At 35.8% G+C, this 23,259-nt stretch overlaps 1 protein-coding gene across 3 annotated transcripts; it reads right to left on the minus strand.

Moving 5' to 3' along the window:
• LOC141677203 (putative starch synthase 4, chloroplastic/amyloplastic) lies at positions 1-22,530 on the minus strand. Of its 3 annotated transcripts, none has more exons than XM_074483008.1 (16): positions 22,207-22,530; positions 20,189-20,504; positions 19,814-19,895; positions 18,658-19,711; positions 18,532-18,583; positions 16,607-16,729; positions 16,440-16,515; positions 16,184-16,368; positions 15,897-16,091; positions 15,734-15,805; positions 14,985-15,194; positions 14,354-14,479; positions 14,115-14,264; positions 1,572-1,633; positions 1,376-1,451; positions 1-654 (listed from the first exon to the last, which is right to left on the minus strand). In XM_074483008.1, exons 1-16 carry the CDS (start codon positions 22,326-22,328, stop codon positions 478-480), a joined length of 3,078 nt encoding a protein of 1,025 aa, XP_074339109.1. In that variant the 5' UTR covers positions 22,329-22,530; the 3' UTR covers positions 1-477. The 3 variants fall into 3 exon arrangements, with proteins under 3 accessions (XP_074339109.1, XP_074339111.1, XP_074339110.1); XM_074483010.1 differs by having other exon boundaries at positions 20,189-20,566; XM_074483009.1 differs by having other exon boundaries at positions 20,189-20,570.
• Between the last annotated feature and the right edge of the window lie 729 nt (positions 22,531-23,259).

Raw genomic sequence — 23,259 nt, forward strand, 5'->3', positions numbered from 1 at the left:
TATTAAATGAGATTAATCTCGTATATATCAAAGGTCACGCATCTTTTTACATGTACAGTCCCTGTATAGTACTTTTTGGTCCAACCAAATTCACTTGTAAAAGCACTATACATCACTAGCAGCCATTATTTTAGCATATACATATATACCAAGATAAATAAATAAATGATTAGCAAATAGAATCTCTGACCAGCTCCAACTACGATCCTTTTTCCTAGGCTGCAAGTATACTTTGCATATTTTGCCGGTAGCATTACCTCCAAACAGCTTCAACGCGCCCTAGCCTTAAAGAATGTCGCCAGTACGCCAGTTTCCTCTCAAATATGAATCGCGTACAGATCAAACAGGACATCAGTTCATATGGAAACCCATTCTAGTCAGTTATATATGCAAAGCTCTCGAAAACTGGCTTTGGACAGTATGAATTGCTGGCATGAATCTCAAGCAAAATACCGAGGAATTAAACAATAACATATCTCAGGAACGATTTGCTGCTTTTGCCCTGGCTACAGACTTGAGATATAATTCCTCGTACTGTAATGCTGATGAGTCCCAACTAAAATCTATGTTCATGTTTTTTTGCACAAGTTGTTGCCAACTGTCTCTATCATTCTTGTAGTGGTAAATAGCTCGGTCTAAAGCACTATTAAATCCCTACAAAAAATAGATACAAGAACCCTTATCAAAATAAAACAAAAAATTGTTTTTACTTTAGAATTAGGTAATTTTCCTTAGAGTCGATGGATGGTGAGTAAAATCAACAGCTCCGCGGATTTCTATTAGCTAAAGTGATACAGAATATTTAAACCTGTGTTCAGCAATGTCAAGATTTGAACTCATGAATAAGTACATGTGGAGGACATATTTACAAGCAGTCAACATAATAGACTAATATTTAAAACAAAGAGATATCATCAAGTTCTGTAAATTTATTTAGAGTTTGGAGCTTAAGGTTGTCAAGTTATCAGCATCAACAAAGACAACTTACGAACAAAGGTATGATTTTGTACAAGCTTCTTCACAGCCTCACCTCGTCAAATTTTCATAAAAGAAATATTCAAAAATTCAGATGAACTGACAGAACTGTTAGTATGTTTTAGTCCTGTTCAGGCACTAAAAATGTAATGGTTCTATGAAGGGATCAACCTAGAAAATGACATAGCTTGTTTCATCAGGTTCATATTTGTGTGTAAAACTTACAGTTCAGGTGATGATTTGACTTTACAACACAACTTACTCATAGGACAACTAGAAGTTCAGTGTTGATATGATTAGCAAAAAACATGTATAAATTCAAATTACAGGATTTGGAAAATAAATATAGAATACTTTGTAACTGATATTTCAGAATAGTACTAGGTCACCAAATATTTACCTGTTCATCAGCTGTAAAAAAAGTATAACCATTTCTGAATTGAACTGGAATACTATCGTCGTCGATGTCAAAAACACTTCACGCGAATAGAGGGGAAAATTTGTGAAACAAAATATTAGCACAGATATTCTCAAAGTTGATTACCAGAAAAAAGTAGTCCAACTCCAATATATATGGTGAAGCAGCATTAACTCACCTGTCATTTAGACCTCCAGTTTTTCTAGCTACCGGAACTGAACCATATTTCATTGCTATCATCTGAAAACATATTGTAACTCTTCTCAGAAATCTATCAACAAAAGAACCATAATACATTGGCCATGACTCAAAATGTTGCTTCTCAAGCCACTGAGGACATTTTACCCTGTTAGATATATTTGATAATGTCATGGCTAATATGTTTTATGTTTAGATTTCAGATCTTATTTGAACAGAACAAATCAGTACTTAACTGATCAGTACTTATACTGGAAGTCAGAACTTAAGGGATATCAGTACTTATGTTATCAGGAGATAGATATCAGAACTTAAGTGCTGAAGGACGATCAGATAAGGACAGTAGCTGATTAAAGTTAAGAAGATCAAGATAAACATAAGAAGAGATATGCATGAAGAAGGAATTCCGTGAAGAATGGAATACTTGGAATAGAAGATATCTGATTGATATATTTTAGGAAGCAGAATTATATTCCATATCAATTAGCGATTATTTTGTAACTGTGTAGTATATAAACACAGACATAGGGTTTACACTATAAGTGTTATCATTATCGAGAATATTATTTACTATAACCCTAGCAGCTCTCGTGATATTTTGTTCATCACTGAGAGATAACAGTTCCAGATTGTAACAGAGTTTATTGATTAAATAAAGTTTGTTTTCTGTTACATAAGCTCTTGAAGTTTGATTTGATTGTAATAAACACTGTATTCACCCCCTCTACAGTGAAAGTGTGACCTAACAAGTGGTATCAGAGCCTTCTGTTAACACACATACAGTTAAAGATCCAAAAACAATCATGTCTGACACAGAAACTCCAACTAAGCCTACCAAAACTGAGGAATCATCAAAGACATCAACTCAGAGTCGATATGAGACTATCAGAGTTCCCATATTGAGACCATCTGAATATCCCATATGGAAGGTAAGGATGACCATGTTTCCGGAAGCAACAGATCCAGAATACCTTGATAGAATCAAGGAAGGGCCTCACAAACCTACCAAGCTCGCTGTTGTAGTTGCAGGTGAAGCAGCAATGACCGTACCAAAGGAAAAGAGTGATTACACTGCTGAAGATATAGCATCTATTGCTAAGGATGCCAAGGTACGACACTTATTGCATAGTGCCATTGATAATGTAATGTCAAACAGGGTAATCAACTGCAAGACTGCTAAGGAGATATGGGATGCACTGGAGACAAGGTGTCAAGGAACTGAAACAGTTAAGAAGAACAGGAAGACAATACTCACTCAAGAGTATGAACACTTTGACTCTAGGACTAATGAGTCATTGACTGATGTATATGATAGATTTGTCAAACTCTTGAATGACTTGTCATTAGTAAATAAGGAGTATGATCTTGAAGATACAAACCTTAAATTCCTGTTAGCTAGCTCTTCCTGAATGTTGGGATTTGAAGGCAACAACAATAAGAGACAACTACAATCTTGATGAAACAACTCTTGATGAAATCTATGGAATGCTCAAGACTCATGAACTTGAGATGGAACAAAGAAGCAAGAGGAAAGGAGGAAAGTCAAGGACAGTTGCTCTCAAGGCTGAAGAGGAATCCCCCAAACCACCTTCCTCAAAGAAAGACAAGGGTAAAGCTCTTATCATAAAGTCTGATACTGAGTCATCAAGTTCTAAGAGTGATGATGACTCAGATTCTGAAAGCTTGCCTGAAACTGATGCTGATGAGGAGATGATGAAGCTGTGTGCTCTTATGGTGAAAGGAATCACAAAGATTGCATACAGGAAGTTCAGGAAGGGAAAGAAGTTTTCCAGAAAAGGCATAAGTTCTGATAAGAAGAATTTCAGAAGATCTGAAGGAAGAGTAGGAAAGTCTGACAGAGGAGATTACGCTAATGTTAAATGTTATAATTGTGGTGAGAAAGGCCACATATCTCCTGATTGTAAGAAGACCAAGAGTGACAAAGGCAAAGCTCTTGTCACAAAGCAGAAAAGCTGGACAGACACCTCAGACTCTGAAAGTGAGGAGAACTATGCATTGATGGCAAATGCTGATAAATCAAGTTCTGAGAGCAGTTCTGAAGCTGCTGAAACAAAGGTACCTCAGACTACTTATGCTTTTCATACTGATGATATTAATGAGTTGAGAAGATATCTTAAAACCATGTTTGTTAGTTATAGAGATCAAACTTTAACATGTGAAAGATTAACTTCTGAAAATCTTGCTTTTAGGAAAAGAAATGATTTCTTAGAAAAAGAGTTAGTCATGTTCCATTAAACTCAGCAGGATAGAGATGATGCTTTTTATGTTAGGGATGAAGTGCTAAAAATGAATGAATCTCTAAAAACTGAGTTAGAAAAGGAGAGAGAGATTATAAGAACTTGGACTAACTCTGGCAAAACAACTCAAAATTTGCTAAGCAGTGGAAACTGGAAAGAGGGCTTAGGCTATGGAGAAAATAAAAATGAAAAAGGAACTGTAGAAATTAAGCCTGTTGATAAGCAAAAGCCGAAGTTAAAACCTGTTAAGTTTGTAACTGAAAAATCTGAAAATGAGAAATCAGAAGTTAAAAAGGAATTAGCTTCTGACAAACTAAAACAGGAAAAGACAGCTGAAGTTAACATAGGCTTAATGACAAAGAAGCAGCTTAAGCATAAGCTGAAAGATGTTAAGAATGCAAACAAGGTAAAATCACCTAGGAAAAACAGGAATGGAAAGGAAGGTGTGAATAAAAGCAATAACTATAAATCTGTTCCTGATGCTCCTAGGAAAGCATGTCATAACTGTGGAAGTTCTAACCATCTGGCTTTTTTTTGCAGGAAGAATAAGAATATTAACTCCTTATCTACAAAGTCAGGAGTTAAGAGTCAGTCTGTTAGATACAAACCACAAAATCCTTGTTTTCATTGTGGTAGTTTATGGCATTCCATTTATACTTGTAAGGAATATCATAGTTTGTACTATGATTATTATCAAATAAAACCTTCTTTAAAGAAAGTTTCTGTTGTTCCTTCTAGTGTAAGTTCTGATTCAAAGTCTGGTAGTATAAGTTCTGATAAGAAAACTGTTAACATAAAATCTGATGCTAAATCCGCTGCAAATGTTAACAAACCTAAAAAGGCCAAAGGATCCAAGCAAGTCTGGGTCTTTAAAACTAATAATTAGTGGTCTTTTTGATTGCAGGGCAACAGGAAAAATATTTTAGTTCTGGACAGTGGATGTTCAGGACATATGACTGGAAATAAGGCCCTGCTATCAGACTTTGTGGAGAAAGCTGGCCCAAGTGTTTCTTATGGAGATGGCAACATTGGAAAAACTTTGGGATATGGCAATATCAATCTTGGGAATGTCATTATTAAAGATGTAGCTCTGGTCTCAGGACTTAAACACAACTTACTGAGTATAAGTCAAATCTGTGACAGAGGTTATCATGTTGATTTCTTTGCAGAACATTGTGAAATAGTTAGTAAATCTAAAGGAAAAATTGTTCTGAAGGGATTCAGGCGTGGTAACATTTATGAAGCTAAGCTTTCAACAAGTTCTGATGGTTCTGCAATCTGTTTAGTGAGTAGAGCCTCAACTGAAGAAAGCTGAAATTGGCACAAGAAACTCTCTCATTTAAACTTCAACAAGATAAATGAACTGATCAAGAAAGATCTTGTGAAAGGACTGTCAAAATTAGTGTTTGTTCCTGATGGTCTTTGTGACTCATGTCAGAAGGCTAAACAAAGAAAATCTTCGTTCAAGAGCAAGACTGAATCATCAATTCTTGAGCCTTATTATCTGCTTCATGTTGATCTATTTGGTCCAGTGAATGTCATGTCTATTGCAAAGAAGAAATATGCGTTGGTCATAGTAGATGAGTTCACCAGATACACATGGGTGTATTTCTTGCACACAAAAAGTGAAACTGCATCTATCCTGATTGATCATGTCAAACATCTGGATAAATTGATCAAAGATTCTGTGAAAATTTTGAGGAGTGATAATGGCACTGAATTCAAGAATTTGATAATGGAAGAGTTCTGCAAAAATCATGGAATAAAGCAGGAATTTTCTGCTCCTGGAACTCCACAGCAAAATGGAGTTGTTGAAAGGAAGAATAGAACTCTAATTGAAGCTGCACGAACAATGCTTGAAGAAGCAAAGCTTCCAACCTATTTCTTGGCTGAAGCTGTGCAGACTGCTTGTTTTACTCAAAATGCAACACTTATTAACAAGCATGGAAAAACACCATATGAGATGGTGAAGAACAAGAAGCCAAATCTCAAATACTTTCATGTATTTGGATGTAAGTGTTTTGTTCTCAAGACTCATCCTGAACAGCTATCCAAGTTTGATCTAAAAGCTGATGAGGGAATCTTTGTGGGATATCCACTTTCTACAAAAGCCTTCAGAGTCTATAATTTGAGAACAAAAGTGGTCATGGAATCTATCAATGTCTCTTTTGATGACAAGAAGATCACTGGACTTGAAGATTGCATTGATCATGATCAGCTGAGATTTGAAAATGAAGATTCATATTCTGATACCTCAAGTCCTGACAGTCTAAGTCCTGATACTGTAAATTCTGATGGATTAAACTCTGATGTTATTGAAACTGTGGTGACTACGTCAAAGGAAGATGCACCAATGCAGGGGGAGCATACTCAAGATATTATCACATCTCAAGAAGCATCAGAACATACATCTGGCTCTTCAAATTCAGATTCGTCAAGTTCTGATAAGCCAAGTACTGACAGTACTGAAAATCTAAATACTGAAGGATCCAACTCAGAGAGCATAGTTTCAGGGGGAGCATCAGAAAATGAAACCGAAGACAGCATGAATCATGGGGGAGCATCCAGTTCTAGAGAAAATCTTCCATCTGCAAGGAAGTGGACAAAATCACATACACCTGATTTAATAATTGGAAATCCTGAGGCAGGTGTCAGAACTAGAACAGGTACTTCGAATGAATGTCTTTACAATTCTTTTCTCTCTCAGTCTGAGCCAAAGAAAGTGGAAGAAGCTCTTCAAGATGCTGATTGGGTGCAAGCAATGCAGGAAGAGTTGAATGAATTTGAAAGAAACAAAGTCTGGACCTTAGTGCCAAGACCCAAGAATAGATCGGTTGTTGGTACAAAGTGGGTATTCAGAAACAAAACTGACAGTGATGGCATAATTGTAAGGAACAAAGCAAGGCTGGTTGCAAAAGGATATTCTCAATAGGAGGGAATTGACTATGATGAAACATTTGCTCCAGTTGCTAGGTTAGAAGCCATAAGGATATTCATGGCTTATGCTGCTCACAAAAAGTTTACTGTCTTTCAAATGGATGTGAAAAGTGCTTTTCTCAATGGAGAATTGGAAGAGGAAGTATATGTTGAACAACCTCCAGGCTTTGTAGATTCCAAACATCCAGATTATGTCTACAGGCTTGATAAAGCACTTTATGGACTTAAGCAAGCTCCTAGAGCATGGTATGAGACTTTAGCTCAGTTTCTTCTGGAAAGTGGATTCAACAGAGGAACTATTGACAAAACACTGTTCTATCTCAACCATGGCAAGGACTTACTTTTGATCCAGATTTATGTTGATGATATTATTTTTGGGTCTCCAAATGACAAACTTTGCAAAAAGTTTGCCAACCTAATGCAGTCAAGATATCAGATGAGTATGATGGGAGAACTTAGTTATTTTCTGGGCCTTCAAGTCAAGCAGAGTGAAGAAGGAACTTTTATTTGTCAATCTAAGTACACCAGAAACTTGCTGAAAAAATTTGGAATGCAAGACTGTTCAAGTGCATCCACTCCCATGGCCACTGCAACAAAACTGGATAAGGATACTGGTAATTCAGTAGATATTACTGATTACAGAGGTATGATTGGCTCACTTCTCTATCTAACTGCTAGTAGACCAGATATCATGTTTGCTACCTGTCTTTGTGCAAGATTTCAAGAAGATCCAAGAGAACCTCACTTAACAGCTGTAAAAAGAATCTTTAAGTATCTTAAAGGAACAGCTGATCTAGGATTATGGTATCCTAGAGAATCAGATTTTAAATTAATAGGTTACTCAGATACAGATTTTGCAGGTTGCAAAATTGACAGGAAAAGCACCAGTGGTAGCTGCCAATTTCTTGGAGGCAGGTTGGTTTCTTGGTATAGCAAGAAACAAAAGTCAATTTCCACATCAACTGCAGAAGCAGAGTATATTGCTGCAGGAAGCTGCTGTGCACAGATTCTCTGGATGAAGAATCAGTTACTTGATTATGGGTTAACGTATTTCAAAATCCCTATTTACTGTGATAATCAAAGTGCTATTGCTATGACAGGTAATCCAGTTCAACACTCTATGACAAAGCACATCAGCATCAGGTACCATTTCATCAGGGAACATGTGGATGAAGGTACAGTGGAATTGCATTTTGTTCCCACAGATCAACAAGTAGCAGATATCTTCACAAAACCACTGTGTGAAGCTACCTTTACAAAATTGGTAAATGAACTTGGAATGATTTCAGGTTCTTTCTCTAAATCTGCTTAAACTTGTTATCAGACTTTATGATCAGTATTTACAGAATTAATCTCTTTGTATATTCTGTGCATTAATTGATAAATGTTTTTAAGTACTGATTGTTGTCTGATACATATTTCTAAACTCTGATAAGTGATATGTCTGTTTCAGTAACTATTCTACCCTATGAGGATAATTGTGCAAGATACTGACCTACTAGTCTTCAATAAACAAATGATCCCATGAAAGAAGTAATTATTTCTGTGGAAATCTTATGACACAAGCAAATTCTGATACTTGAGCTTAGTTTAGTTTACTTTATTCATCTTACTACTAAGTCCCAAATTAGAATAATGCTACTCATCTGTTTAAGTTCTGATTCTAGTAAAACGGCTGAATGTACTAAGTGCTGATAAACCTCACTTATCAAAAGAAAAAGAAAAAGAATCAAAGAATAATATCAGGTACTCCTTTGAGATCTAGAGTAAAAATGTGAATGGGACGACCTAAGTGCATTGCTGGTATTAAGTAAATATGCATTAGAAAAGCAAAATATTTTTTCTTGGTGACTTTTCACACTTTATGATTACTAGAGAAATACTCTGATAATAGCATAAATTCTGATAAGCAGTCGTGACTCACTTACACTGAGAAGCCTCTGTAAAATAGAATTTCAAAAGATGCATAAAATTAGCACAAAAACAGTTGAGGTGGACTCATGCATGAACTCATTTATCAGTAGGTTTCAGGATAATGACAGCTATTTAGCAAAATTTTAATTATGACTTATTTCTAAGATGTACTGAAGTAGATCAGACTTTACTCTTTGTCTGTTATTTAGCTTAATGCACACACACATCACTCCATATGAATGATGAAATTTCTGTGGTGGTCTATGTTATTTTAGATAAACAGTCATTGTGTCACTTTTGCACAAATTCTGAGGACAAGTTCTAGTTATACGTTCTGATGATTAAGTTCTGACGTTCATAACTAAGAACTTGTATGAGTATTTACTAAGATAGATATTCCTTGTTCGAGTTAAGACATTATGTTCTGATGACTGTTAAGTTCTGGTATAGGTCTAAGTTCTGATTTTTCAGTCTAACCCTTTACTTGACTTATCTGTGAGTAAAATTTGGTAACAGTCTCAGCTCAATTTCGAAATGTTGAAGTGGAAGATTAATAGTCTATGGTTAAAACATAATGGCACTCGTCCTTGAAAAGTTCACTCTTGTTACATGTGCACAATCCTTTTCCAATGACTGTTATTCTTTTTCAAAGTCTAGGGAGACGAGGTAGAATTAATTCTACCTGTCAGCATTAAATATCTTTGCGTCTCTTGGTATTCTCTTGCCTATATACACAGCCACTTCACATTAGTCTTTCCATCACACACACTTATCCTCCTTCTTCTGTCAAAAACACAATGGTTCGATACAACATGTTTTTGAACACACAAACCTTCACAATGGAGCTCAGTTGTGCCGAGTGGCAGCAGGAGTGGCATATAACAGCCATTCCTGAGGAGATCTGGGACTCTGTCCCACAGGAGGTGCTGGCTCACCTTCTATTCTTCGAGATGGATTACCATCACCATCTGGAGCGCCTAGAGGAGGAAAGGCGAGAAGCTATCCGTCAGCAAGAGCGAATCATACGACTCGCCATCTTGTTTGTCGAAGATAGGAAGAGGAAGATGACTTAATCTCGTCTTCTTCCTGTTCTTCTTCATCCTCAGCTTTGTCAGGCTTCTTAGCTAGGACTAAAGCTGTTGACGTTAGGATTAGAAGCTTAGGGCAAATCTTGTATTGATGTAATCTCTATTTCATATATGTATTGACTTGATATATTAATGAAAACTGTTTTTACTTCAAGATTTTGTCTCTGAGTTATTTTATCTTGTGTTGTTAAATCCTGCTTGATATTCTGATGACCTTTTAAATTTTGTTTTTTTTTAAGTTCTGATTCTTTATCAGCACTTATTCATCGAAATTATCTCGGTCATTTTTAACATGATTCATTTTCAGAATATTAATGTTGCAGTGAAAAACAATTCAATCAGTACTAACGGTTTCAATTTTGAATTAAACCTGTGTCTCTTGATAACTGAAATGGTTTTTCCTTCAAACAAGGCAACTGGGTAAGTAATCATTCCTGTTTTCTCGAGCCCAGTAACTATCCGTTATTACTGCATGTCTGACAGGTGTCCAACGGTAACATTTTTTTTTAGAGTATAAGAACAACAGAGAGGAGATTTCTTTAATCTTTTACTTTCTTTATACTTTATCTCTCTTCTTACTTTTACTCTCTTTCTCATTCTTTCTCACGTTGGTTTTTCATACAGACATTATCTCAAACACCTAACAGGCATACTTGAATTTCAATATTTTTTCACATGGCACCAAAGGATTTAATCATTGATGGAGCAAAGTTTGTTCCAAACAACTATGTTGCAATTCTTGATTATGCTGAAGCTCCATCTGAATTGCATTTTGTGCAAGATCTTCTTGCACATAGTGAGGTTGGGTACGCCTTAACTCAGCCTGAATTATTTTCAAGTCAACAAGTTCTGCGGTTCTGGAGGACTGGAGTTTATGATGATGGTGGTAAACGAGGAACTCCCAATATTATCTTCCAAGTGGGTGATTCTTCCTATGTAGTCACTCCTGGTACAGTACGAAGAGCATTACATCTTCCAGAAGATTGTACCTTCTCTATACCAGAGGAATCAGAACTTCGGGGGTTAATGACTGATTTGGGATATGAAAAGAGTCTGACGAAACTTGAACAGTTGAAACGGGCTAATATCAAAAGAGAATGGAGTTTCTTCTTCGATTGCATCACCAAGGCTTTTGGCAACAAGTGTTCAAATTTTGATGTCATCCCAATTCTGAGTCAGCACATCGGGTATGCTATTATCCATCAAACTCATTTTGATTTTGCAACTGGAATAATTGGTTTTATTGGGGATAGGATGACAGAGGATCGAGATGTTGTTTATTTTGCTAGATTCTGTCAACTTATTTATACGTATTGTACTGCTGAACCCCAGTTAGTCAGCACTCAAACCCCACCTTTTAAGGTTGCAAAAAGGTACTTTAACGACCTGATAAATGCTGACACAAAGAAATCAATGGTGAGACAATTACAGATTCCTCAGTCTGTGAAACAGATTCTGGTAAATGCTGATCCTGCTACTTACAAATCTGTTTACTCAAATGTTCAACCAACTCACCATAACCAAAATCCATCAACCTCAGTCCCTACCTCTCATTCTACTCAACCTACCCTCAGAACTTATCTCAAATCCTATCTCTCCACTTCACAGACTGCTCAACCTTCTTCTTCAGCACCTACTGTGAAGCCTACATCCTCTAAGCCAAAGAGAACAAAGACTGTTCCTCAAACATCTCAGAAGAAGAGGAGGATTACTTTGAGAGATGAATCAGATTCTGAGGATCAGATTCCCTCTTCAGAACCTGTGGTAGATGAAGCTGAGAAGGCAACTTCTCAGAAGGATTCTGCAATTGGGGGTTCTAGGCTTCTCAAGAGGCTTAGACGTATGACGGTTCCTGAAACTCCCAAGGAATCCAAATCAACAAAAAAGTACAAGAAACAGAGGGCACAGAGGCCAGTTTCAGATGATGAGGAGGAAGCAGCTAAGGAAGGGGATCAGGAATCTCTGTTCTCACAAGACAAGGAATTTGCTCCAGTCACTTCTTCTCCATCAACTCCATCTCAGGAACCTGTATCTGACAAGGCTAATTCACCTTCTAGGTCTCTTGTTGATCCAGGCACAAGTGCTGAAATTGATATTCAGAACTTGGTTGTGCCTGAAATACTTTTCTTAGAAGCTCCAACAGCTAATAATCCTTCCACAACACCTGTTACTGATGCTGTTCAAACTCCTGAGTTATCACTACCACCTTCTCTGCATCAAGATGCTGATGATCAGATTTTAGGTGAGCATCAGGATATGGCTGTTGATCAGAACTTAGTATCAGATCAGCAATTAGAGGATGTTGAAGCCTCCATTGCTACTCACACAGTTGTCTTATCAGAAGATACTGATTCTTTAAGTTCTGATGCTGCAAATGTTGGAGATACTGGTGAAGCTGCTACAACTGTAGATGCTGATGAAGCAGGTCCTTCAGGACATACTCCTCCACTGACTCTTCCTGAAGTCTGAACTGCTAAAGGAGTTTGTTATCAGGGATGCACCAGTACCTTGGAGTGAAACTCCTGCAGGTCAGGAGTGGACTAAGGAATGGAACTCAGTTTCATGTGTTCCAAATGCTTTACATCTTGCTGAGCACTTGACTAAAGCTGATGAAATGTTACATTCTGATGATTTTAAAATCCAGCTTAGAGTCACTGCATTGAGTACTAAACATCTACAAGGTCTTCATTCCAACACTCATGCAGAGCTACACAAGATTCAGGAGAACTTTATTAAACAGGAACAAGTTTGGAAACTTGATAAGAAAAAGTTTTTCCAACCTACCATTGACAGGGTTGCTTATATTGAGAAAACTCAAGAGAAGCAACAAGCTCAGATTGATCAAATTCTGACAAATCAAGCTTCTCAGCAATCGCAACTTACTGAAATCCAGACCTCAGTGGAACTACTTATCTCTCTTTTATTACCTGCTGATGCCAAAAAGGGGGAGAAGGTAATTAAGTCCAAATGCAAAATCAACAAGTCACTGCAAGGAAAGGATGATGGAAAAGATGACCAAGGAAACTCTGGAATGGGTGGTGGTCATAGTCAAGGTAGAAGGTTTACATCAAGACAAGCTAGTCACAGAACAAGTTCTGATACTGGGAAAAGAATAAGTTCTGCTGCTGGTAAAAGGATAAGTTCTGATGAACTTCTAGATCTTGATGAGGAAATGTCAAGACAGTTATTTCTTCAAGAAAATCCAGGGATGGACTTGGAAAGTTTAAAGGAAGAAGAAGCCAGACTTAAATCAGAGAAAGTCACATATAAATCTGAAGCTTCTGGTAAAAAGTTACTTCCAAAATCTAAAGGCATTGTGATCAAAGAAAGGATACATACTGAAGAAACTTTGGCTAGATCACAACCACAGATAGATCCAAGATCCAAGGGTAAAGAAAAGGTTGGTGAACCTATCAAGCCTTATGTACCTCCTGAGGAAGAAGAAATTACTGATGGAAAAGATAATCTTGCTCTGACTTCAAGAAAAGTTCTTAAAACAACCTCTGACATGGCTCAAGTTGTTCAGAGTCAAGAAATTGTAAGTTCTGATATTCAAAAGAAGCAAGTAACCTCTGACAGTGCTCAAGTTAACTTGATATCAGAAAATAAATCTAAAACACTCCTACCAGGATTCACTAAAGCAAAACAGACTCAATCTTTGAAGACTACAAGTTAAACTTGTATATTTTGCTAATTTACAAGTTGGGGGAGATTGTTAGATATATTTGATAATGTCATGGCTAATATGTTTTATGTTTAGATTTCAGATCTTATTTGAACAGAACAAATCAGTACTTAACTGATCAGTACTTATACTGGAAGTCAGAACTTAAGGGATATCAGTACTTATGTTATCAGGAGATAGATATCAGAACTTAAGTGCTGAAGGACGATCAGATAAGGACAGTAGCTGATTAAAGTTAAGAAGATCAAGATAAACATAAGAAGAGATATGCATGAAGAAGGAATTCCGTGAAGAATGGAATACTTGGAATAGAAGATATCTGATTGATATATTTTAGGAAGCAGAATTATATTCCATATCAATTAGCGATTATCTTGTAACTGTGTAGTATATAAACACAGACATAGGGTTTACACTATAAGTGTTATCATTATCGAGAATATTATTTACTATAACCCTAGCAGCTCTCGTGATATTTTGTTCATCACTGAGAGATAACAGTTCCAGATTGTAACAGAGTTTATTGATTAAATAAAGTTTGTTTTCTGTTACATAAGTTCTTGAAGTTTGATTTGATTGTAATAAACACTGTATTCACCCCCTCTACAGTGAAAGTGTGACCTAACATACCCAATAATTACCTGTGTAAGGCCGCAAGGCTCAAAAATAGACGGAATAATTAGCATATCTGATGCCGCATATATTATATGGGAAAGAGACTCATCATACTTTAATAACAACCTCACATGTTCGTGACTTTGAAAATGATTTGCAATCTCCTCAAATTCTTTCTGCAAATATTGCATTTTAATTAAAAAAAACAATCAGTACAAAGTGAACTAAAACTCAAGTGTTGATACAACAGCGAACTGACAATTACCTGAATATGAGGAACTGGGCTTGAACCAAGAAGTACAAACTGTCCTCCCAGCTCCAGTGTCCGATAAATTGCATGTCTTATAAGATGCACACCCTTTTGGGGAACCAATCTGGTTACACAACCAACCTGCACAGCAAAAATTGATTACATTAATTAAAAGTCTGCACGCAGAGTAAAATAAATAACTCGCTGACAGCAACAAATCAACAAATTTCCGATTTAAATCTGTAAGCTATTTAGTGAAAATTCTGCTCAAAGTTCTGATATGTATTTTGTTGTCTTCACAAGGACAAAATTCTTAACAACTTCGTTAACGTCGACTCTCCAAGTAACAAACAAAATAAACACAACACTCATTTAATTTTACTAGGCAATCGATTCCCATGAAATTGTTTATCATGTTTTGCAATTTTTAGAAGATACCAAGAGAAATTTGGAACTTCTATTTATCCAAATAATTAAGCACTGTAAACAGTTTTGAAATTCAGTGCAGCTGTGATGAGAGCTTGCAATTGAACAAGATATAATTACTTTTGCTTACCACAGCACTATATTCCCAAAATAAAGAGATCACATATAATGAAAAATATAAGTAATGTAGTTCTTGAACAAGAAAACAGCCTAAATTTACCAATGGTCGGCAGACATCAGCAGAGGAAAGGTGAAGTTGTCTTCTTAAAGCTTCCTTATTATCGTGTTTACCCTGAAGATCATTGACACTGTACTGAACTTTAAGATATATATCAGTTGCTGGATTCCATGTGTCGGTATCAATTCCATTCAGAATTCCAACAAACTTTTTAGAATGTGAATTGAGTGTTGAATGCAAGCCTTTTCCTCCCTGTTCAATGGACAAAATGCAAAAGCCTTCAGGAGTCATATTATCATTATTTGACAATAAACAGAATAAAAGCAAAAACTCGTAAGAATTTCAGGTCAAACCAAGCAGTAACAATCCAGATACTTATGACCTGTTCTCCTAATATTTATTATTGAGGTTAAATTAACAAAAATTATGGTACCATCTTTAATTAAATGATATTTTATGGAAGTGAACTTTTTTGATCTATCAACAATAATTAGTCATCCCTAACAGGTTTTAGGCACTCTAATATGTAGTAGCATAGAAAACATCATGCGCATATATAGAGCCTTAAATTTACGTGTCTGTATGCGCGTGTGCTTAACTGACACCCCCTACAGAAGCACTAAAATTCAATCAAAACACACACAACATACTCAAAAAACAAACATAAGAGTTGGACGTCTTTCCTCAATCAAGACTTTTATTACTTTTTTGTGTACTCTTTCTTTATTAATTACATGGCGACAAACCGTAACAATAAAAAATGCCCTTTTATGAAAAATCATCACACATACCTCTGCAGTCCGTACTTCCTGTGCATAGGTTGGTGACACTGTCGTTACAATATTGGAGTAAACGATGGCACCCTGAAAGGTATTAAAACCTAGTTATACACCACATAAATATTCCAAGCATCAGAAAAATAATTCGGCTATTAACTACATGAGGTCCCATTACTTTGAGAGGATTAATCCTGTCATGTGCTGAATGGTCCTGCATCCTATCTGGCCTGTTTAAGTGACTAACATCAAGCCCGCAAAGAGCTAATTCTGAAGCTGGTGCAGTTCCTTGATATTCAAAATTGTGGCATGTAAAACAGATTCTAGCTGAATTCAGACCTTTTGGTGCATATATGTCCCAGTAAAGTGGAGCCTTCAATTAAAAAAATGGCAGAAAAAGAAGTAAGGATATCAATCATGTCACTATAAAAGGACTAATAAAAACAGGGGTCTAGTCATTCATACAACAAAAGCTGTCTGCCAATCATGGCAATGAATTATGTCCGGTCTCTTGCCTAGTTGTAGCAACAGCTCAAGTGCTGCCCTGCTGAAGTAAGAGAAACGCCTGAAATCATCGTGTTCCCCATACAACTGTCCTCTCCAAAAGAAATTGCCCGGATGATGAGGTTCGATGAAATAGACAGGAAGGCCTGCAAAGTAATATTTCAACACCAGGAAAACTTTGATAATGCCCTGTAACAAGATTTTCAAAAGCACTTACCTTCTACAGTGCCGACCCAGACTTTATTTCTAAACATCCTCCCTTCAAAAAATGACTCCAAAATCATATCTAATCCCTGTACATAACTAGGCACATAATTAGAAACGGCTGTTGTCTAAATCGATGCTTTTTAAGCATGACTTCTGTGATCAAAAAAATCAACTTGCCCTTAAATCTTGAACATGTTCATATTGCATGCAATCATATTTTGGAAGAACAACTTCCACAAGGTGACCTTTTTGTTGTAGTGCTTTGCTAAGACCCGTCAAAACATCCCCAAGGCCACCAACCTTCGACAACAACAATGGAATAGACTCAGAATTCATCTTAGCCACATACAAGCAAACAATAGACGACTTTCTGTGAAGATTACAAGCTAGATGTATAAAGCCTCTTAATTTTTCAAAGACAGGACAATATATTCTGCCGAAAAGAATGATGCTAGATGGTGTTCTATTACACTATGTATGTCATACTTTAGCTCAAATGACTTGCACATATGTTTATGTGAAGATAATTAAGGATATAGATATATTCATGCATAAGAGGTAAACCAGCAGAGTATCATGAAATTTTCTAAAGAGCAGTACTTATTTCGTTCATGTGACCATCATTTGGTTTATGGAAAGAAAAAAAACACCGTGTGGGTGCTTGGATATACCTTCGCAACAAGACGAAGAAAGTTGTATGGTTCAAATTCATTATTGACTTGTAATCAAAATATAGTAGTAAATTTAAATACTATAGTAAGACATGAAAACTAAAAGAATTATTTACTAAATGTAACTTGCATAGTGATTTTTAGATGAAGAAAATTAGAATTGGATTCAGTTACGACTTGTCAACTAATTAAAGGGACCTGGCAACACAACACAGAGCAAGTCCAACAATGTCCTAATAGATGCTTTATAAATATAATAAATAACAGTGTCCTAGTGATTTAGGATATTATTTTGGTATCAACTCCAACAATTTGCCTCATAATTGTGCCTTATTATTTAAGTAATAATATATTTGAAATACACTTTGAGGGAAGGGAAAAGATGAGAGGAGAGAGATGTGTAAAAAATGAGGGAAATAAATTTGTTATTAATAGAAGTGAAACAAGGCATGCATAGTGGTGCCTTAGAATTAGGGTTTGAAGAGGTGGTCTGAGTGATATAAGGCATCACTAGGACATTGTTGGATCAACTTTTTTTGTCAAATGCCCTAAGTTTTAACTTGGGACAACATATAAGGCACCTTTGGACTTGCTGTGATGATCTAAAGTAACTCATTCATTCTTTATGTTTAATTATCTATAGATCTGTATGAATCCAACCAAGTCAATCGATATATTTGTCAGATACTTAATAATGCATGACTTCAAGCAATCATTTCTATTAAATTTACTAGTATTGAAGTCTGTTAAAAATTGCTTAAATCTTCTTTTGCACAGTTTATACCTAATGGTTACATAATATCAATCAGTCTCTGTGTTCAGACACGCAATGACTTATAACAGAAAATTACAAAGAGACAGCAAAGTCAATCCTGTCTACAATACCATGATTAAAAGATTGAGAACACATATCAGTCTATTAGCAGTTCACCACAAATTTAGTCCAATGGAGGAAATTATTTAGGTATAAAATACATGATATCTTGGCACAATGAAAAATCTACTTGACTTTTTCTTCACATTAGGAAGGGGACAGTTTGATATGAGAAAGAAACTTAGCCTATCTTCAAAACTACATTTCTAAAGCTATGCTGAAGAGCCTGATGAGAATTATTACTCAAGAGTAGTAACAAGTATATATACACAATCAGGACTATTATTAGCACACTTGATGAAGCTGCTATCAGTTAGTTGCTGCTTATCTATGCCATATTGAGAAAATGAGAAAAGTGTGAAAGCGAAAAGGTCACAAACTAAACCCGTGAAAATATAATTATTGATGCTTCAGCTTTTCAATAAACTGCTATTAATATACCAAATCAAGGAAGATCCACTCATACTTGTACATTCACTTGATAAAAAAATGCAGGAAAAAATATAAAGATATTATTTATAAATATAAAGATATTATTTATAGAGCATATGCTTTACCTTAGCAACTGGTGCCATCTCCGCTGCAATGTGAATAACATGCAGTCCAGGACTACAGATCAACAAAACAAAGCATTAAACATTGCTAGCTTGACAAACTAACATTCAGTAAATGATAATACACACCGATCCGCTGATGATATTAGTCCAAGAAATGTTGTAATAGTTTCACGCTCGTTCTTTTCTTTGCACTCCATGTACGCATCACGAATGCGTCCATCCCTCTTCCATATCATTTCTCTTAAAAGGCTTGCATTGTCGAATTCAATTTTTTTCTCGAAATACCAAGCATCAACCATAAGCAACATACGACTCCAGAATTTCCGAGGCATGTCATTAGCAGGCTCGGCCAATTTGCTTCTCTTGCTTTCTTCTCTCAAAATATTAAGAGTGTCCTGAAATTCATTTAAAGATTCTTGATATAGCTGTATATAAGAATGAATTTCCTCATCAGATCTTTGAAGACGCTCATCCAGGTGTTTTATCTTTTGTTGCATTAAATCATTGTATTCTTGCAGCTTTTCTGAGGATATTTTATACACGTTTGCCTCTTCCAGAGTTTCTTCCATCTCCTCAACCTTCTTCCGCAACACTTGATTTTCCTGTAACACTAAAGAAGCTTGATCAGCCTGTTTTGTTGCTTTGTCCAGAAGTGTTTGCAGATGATCTACTCTCTCCCAAAGACTTTTGCATTCTGATTTCAATGTAGAAAGCTTTGAAACATCTTCCTGAGAAACAGTAATTTTACGTTCCAACTCTTTTACTGACGATTCGAAGTAGGAGTGTTCTTTCTCCATCAAAACAACTCTTTCACCTGTACCCTTTATGTCAGTAAGCTCTGCTTTCAGAACTTGCAAGTCTTCCTTCAGTGAGATATTTTCAGTTCTCAGCAGATTCACCTCCTCACTAAGCGACTGAATGATGTCATTATTTGGGATTATGTCGTGAATATTTTCCAGAGTGCCACCCCTTCTGGAAAGTTCTGTTTGCAACTTTTTTAACTGATCTTCAAGAAGTTCCACATGCAACCTTTCTTGAGAAGCAACCCTAATCCTAGCATCGGTTTCTGCTAGTCTCATTTCCAATGAGTTAATTTCTCCTTGTAAAGTCTTCTTCTCACTAAGAATCTTCTCAAGATCCTCTAGGGCACATATTCGAGCTTGGTTGAGAAGATGTACATCTATCACATTAGAAATTGCAATGATATGAAACACACATATGCAAAGATAATTCTAACATCAAATCTAAAGAATTTAAAGATGTGAAGAGGAAGATTTCATACTCTTCTCTGCATGTCTTATCATTGCTATCAAATCCTGAATATGGACATTTGAATTTACCTCTCCCCCATCAGCTTTTAAGGACTATTAAACAAAGGTGAACTATTAGCATTTTGATAACAGCCTCCTTTCTTCCATTAAAGTGGGAGAAGAAAAGGAATAGAATCATCCGATGAAAATGAAGTATATAATGGAACTTTTTGTGGAATTTAAGGAATCACATTTTTCCAAACAAATTGAGGAAAAAAAAGTAGAAGTAGAATGCAAGTCATTCAGCAGCCAAACACATTCAGCTATGGTTTATTTAGCGCAGGTATTAATACTGGAGGATGAATGCACAAACTATACTCGTCCGAACTGTAATACATACGCCATACCGTTGACTGATTCTGCTTCGACAGAACTAATTTTCCCGAATTGTTGTCAGCTGCATTCTCAGCTGCTCCAACTGTTTCAGCGCTGTTGCTAGCCACAATTTCAAGATTCATGCTCGAATTGTTGTCCCCTGCACTCAAAGCTGCTCCATTTGTCTCAAAACTGTTTCTAGACATAGGCTCCAGATTAGTGATTGACATGTCATCTGAGTTGGAGTTCTCTGAATCACTCTCTTCAGCAACACTTGGGCCAAATGGTACATTTTTGGGGGGCTTTCTTCGGAATATTTTTTTAGTGTACGGTCTCTTTTGTTCCGAGCTGCACAGTGTTTATAACTAATTATGATTCTGTTGGTCCTCATTACATGAGCACTCCCCTGTCTTCCTATCGTAAAATTTCAAATAAATATTTCACCCTAGCAAATGCAAGCAAATCTTGAAAATAAAAAGATGGCTGCTCATAAACGAAACAATGCTTTTACAAGCACTTTAAGACAGAGTATACACAGTGCACAAAATAGTTGTCCTTGAAGGCTCCTTTATTGAAGAAGTAGGAACACAATGGTGTATCAAAATTAGTCCATTGTTGTTACAGAAAGTACACAAGAATTTCCTATACTGCACACTTGTTGGTGTAGGTAGATGTTGCCTGGTAGGGGTAGATTTCAGACAATGGTTTGTATATATTTTGAACCTGTTATTCTTGTTCTTTACAAACAAATGTTATTTCAAACTGAAAATATTTGCAATTACAATTTCGCTCAATGAAAAAGATCATTGTATTTGTCTCTCTTCCTAACATGGCATAATAACACATTTTTATTTATATTTCATGCACCAAGTATTTCTATTATACAATGGCGGATCTATCAATTGCTGAGGGGTCTCCGGTGGTTTACCCTCAATTACATTCTTTATATACAAAATCTGTTCAATGCCAAGATAAAATATTCAAACAAGCATGCTGCTGTGAACTAAAGACACCCCAAAACCAAATGGGGATTCACTAAACACAATGAAAATTATAGTGAGCAAGACCACAAGACAGAAACTATATAAATGACAATTCAAAGCTCGAGACTCCCAATACCCAGAAAGGCTTACAAAATAATATCTCCTGAATAAACCCCTCCTACTTTTCTTCTTGTACTTATCCTTGCTTTTAACCCACCTCTCTTTTTCTAAAAATATAATACAGACTTCCTTTTATGCCCTTGGAACAACGTTGTCTATATGTTATCATAAGAGGAGGCTTAACTATTGTATATGGCTGCATTGCACATGTCCCATTAATGCCTTTAACCTTAATGGAAAAGAATTTTCTAGGATATAAGATGATAAGAAGATTCGACTTGCCCCTATCATGAGCAATTTGGCACGCCTCGGCAATTTTAGGAATTACAAGAACAATGTACAGTAGCTTACAACCTTTCCCTTAATTTGATCTATCAACCATTATTCCTATACATTGACTTCCTAAGCTCAACCCGAACATATTATATAATTCCCAACACCAAAAGTTGTCTACCTATTTCACGAATTGTAGCACTGGATTCTTCACTTTGTCACCGGGCATATAAAAGAATTGGTATCATAGCTAATAAATACATGGAAATAAAAAAAAATGATCCAATGCATAGCTTTAATCGAATATATAATTTCTTCTCAAAATAGAACCAAAATTAACTATATCTATCCTCGCCACATCGTCGACTAATAAAAAACACGGAGTGAAGCGATCCTAAAACATGAACTTAAACTAATTATCACAACAGCTATAGTTATTTCAGCATTACATTAAACTATAAATTCAACTTCAAGACGGAAAACAACGAAAACATAATAATACTTGTACCTATATTAGCATTCCAAAAATGGAAGCATCGACACTAATCAATCAGTAAATATGCCAATTCTAATCACCGATTCCATAATCAGTACAATTCTAATCAATCCGAACCAAATTAAACAAATCACAAACAAACTCGAAAGCAATTTCACAAAAAACACACAGAAATTACCCTGAATTGGATTGGCGCATGATAACGAAATGGCGAGAAGGCACAGAATAAAGGCGCACGCTCAAATGCTTAGGTGTCATCCATCCTTGGCATAAAAAGCTGGTCGAGAGCTCCGTCGCCATTAGAGCACCGACTATGTATCCTTTTTCACCTTCAGTGTTTGTGTCTCTTTGTATGTGCAGATGAGTTGAAATGATTTAATGATAACTGTGCAACTGTTTTAGCAGGAAGCCCAGTTCATGTGAGTGTTTTGGGGAGGAGAGTTTTGAGTGTTGTTAAATTAAAGTTAACAATTTATCTTTCCTTTCTTCCCAGGCTTCGAATATTTTCTAGGCTCTCTCGGGATTTATCTTGTGCGTGCTTGTCTTCAGTAAAGCTCACTTTATTTTTTTATGATTTTTTAAATAACGAAGTTTTAATTGCAAAATCTCGCGAATTTATGTCATTTTGATTGCTTTATATCTATTAATAATGGTTTGTTTAGCATGTGATCATGCGCACATGCTAAATTTGAAATTTCATGAATTTAGTTTATTTTAATTGGTGGATTTTTTATGTATGCAGGGATTCATTATTATTAATAAATATGAACCAATTAAAATTAAGTAAATTTATGAGATTCCGTACTTAATATGTACTAATGGGCACATAATAGAAAGTTCGTATTAATAATAGTACACCTCCTAGATACACAACAATTTTACCAATTAAAATTAAAATGAGTTAGAATTGTTTAGCATTTGTCCATTTACCCACACTTTAGAAAAACCGTTTACATAATTAAACCTATAGATATATACATGATACATGAGATAACTCACTCTGACAACTCGAGCGGTTAAAGGGTTTATTTTTGTCGTCCCAGATTCTGATTCGATTCTTTCTCATCCCGAAATTTGTTAGAATAAATAATCATTAGTATAAACATTTATATCAGTATAAATACTCATTTATAAAGTGTATACGGGTAAAAAAAACATATACGGTAACAAAGTTATGATTTGATTTCATGCAATCAATCTATTCTATATACAATAAGAGAACATGGAGATT

The sequence above is a fragment of the Apium graveolens genome, chromosome 8 (genome assembly GCF_009905375.1).
Source record: "Apium graveolens cultivar Ventura chromosome 8, ASM990537v1, whole genome shotgun sequence".
NCBI classification, from domain to species: Eukaryota; Viridiplantae; Streptophyta; class Magnoliopsida; order Apiales; family Apiaceae; genus Apium; species Apium graveolens.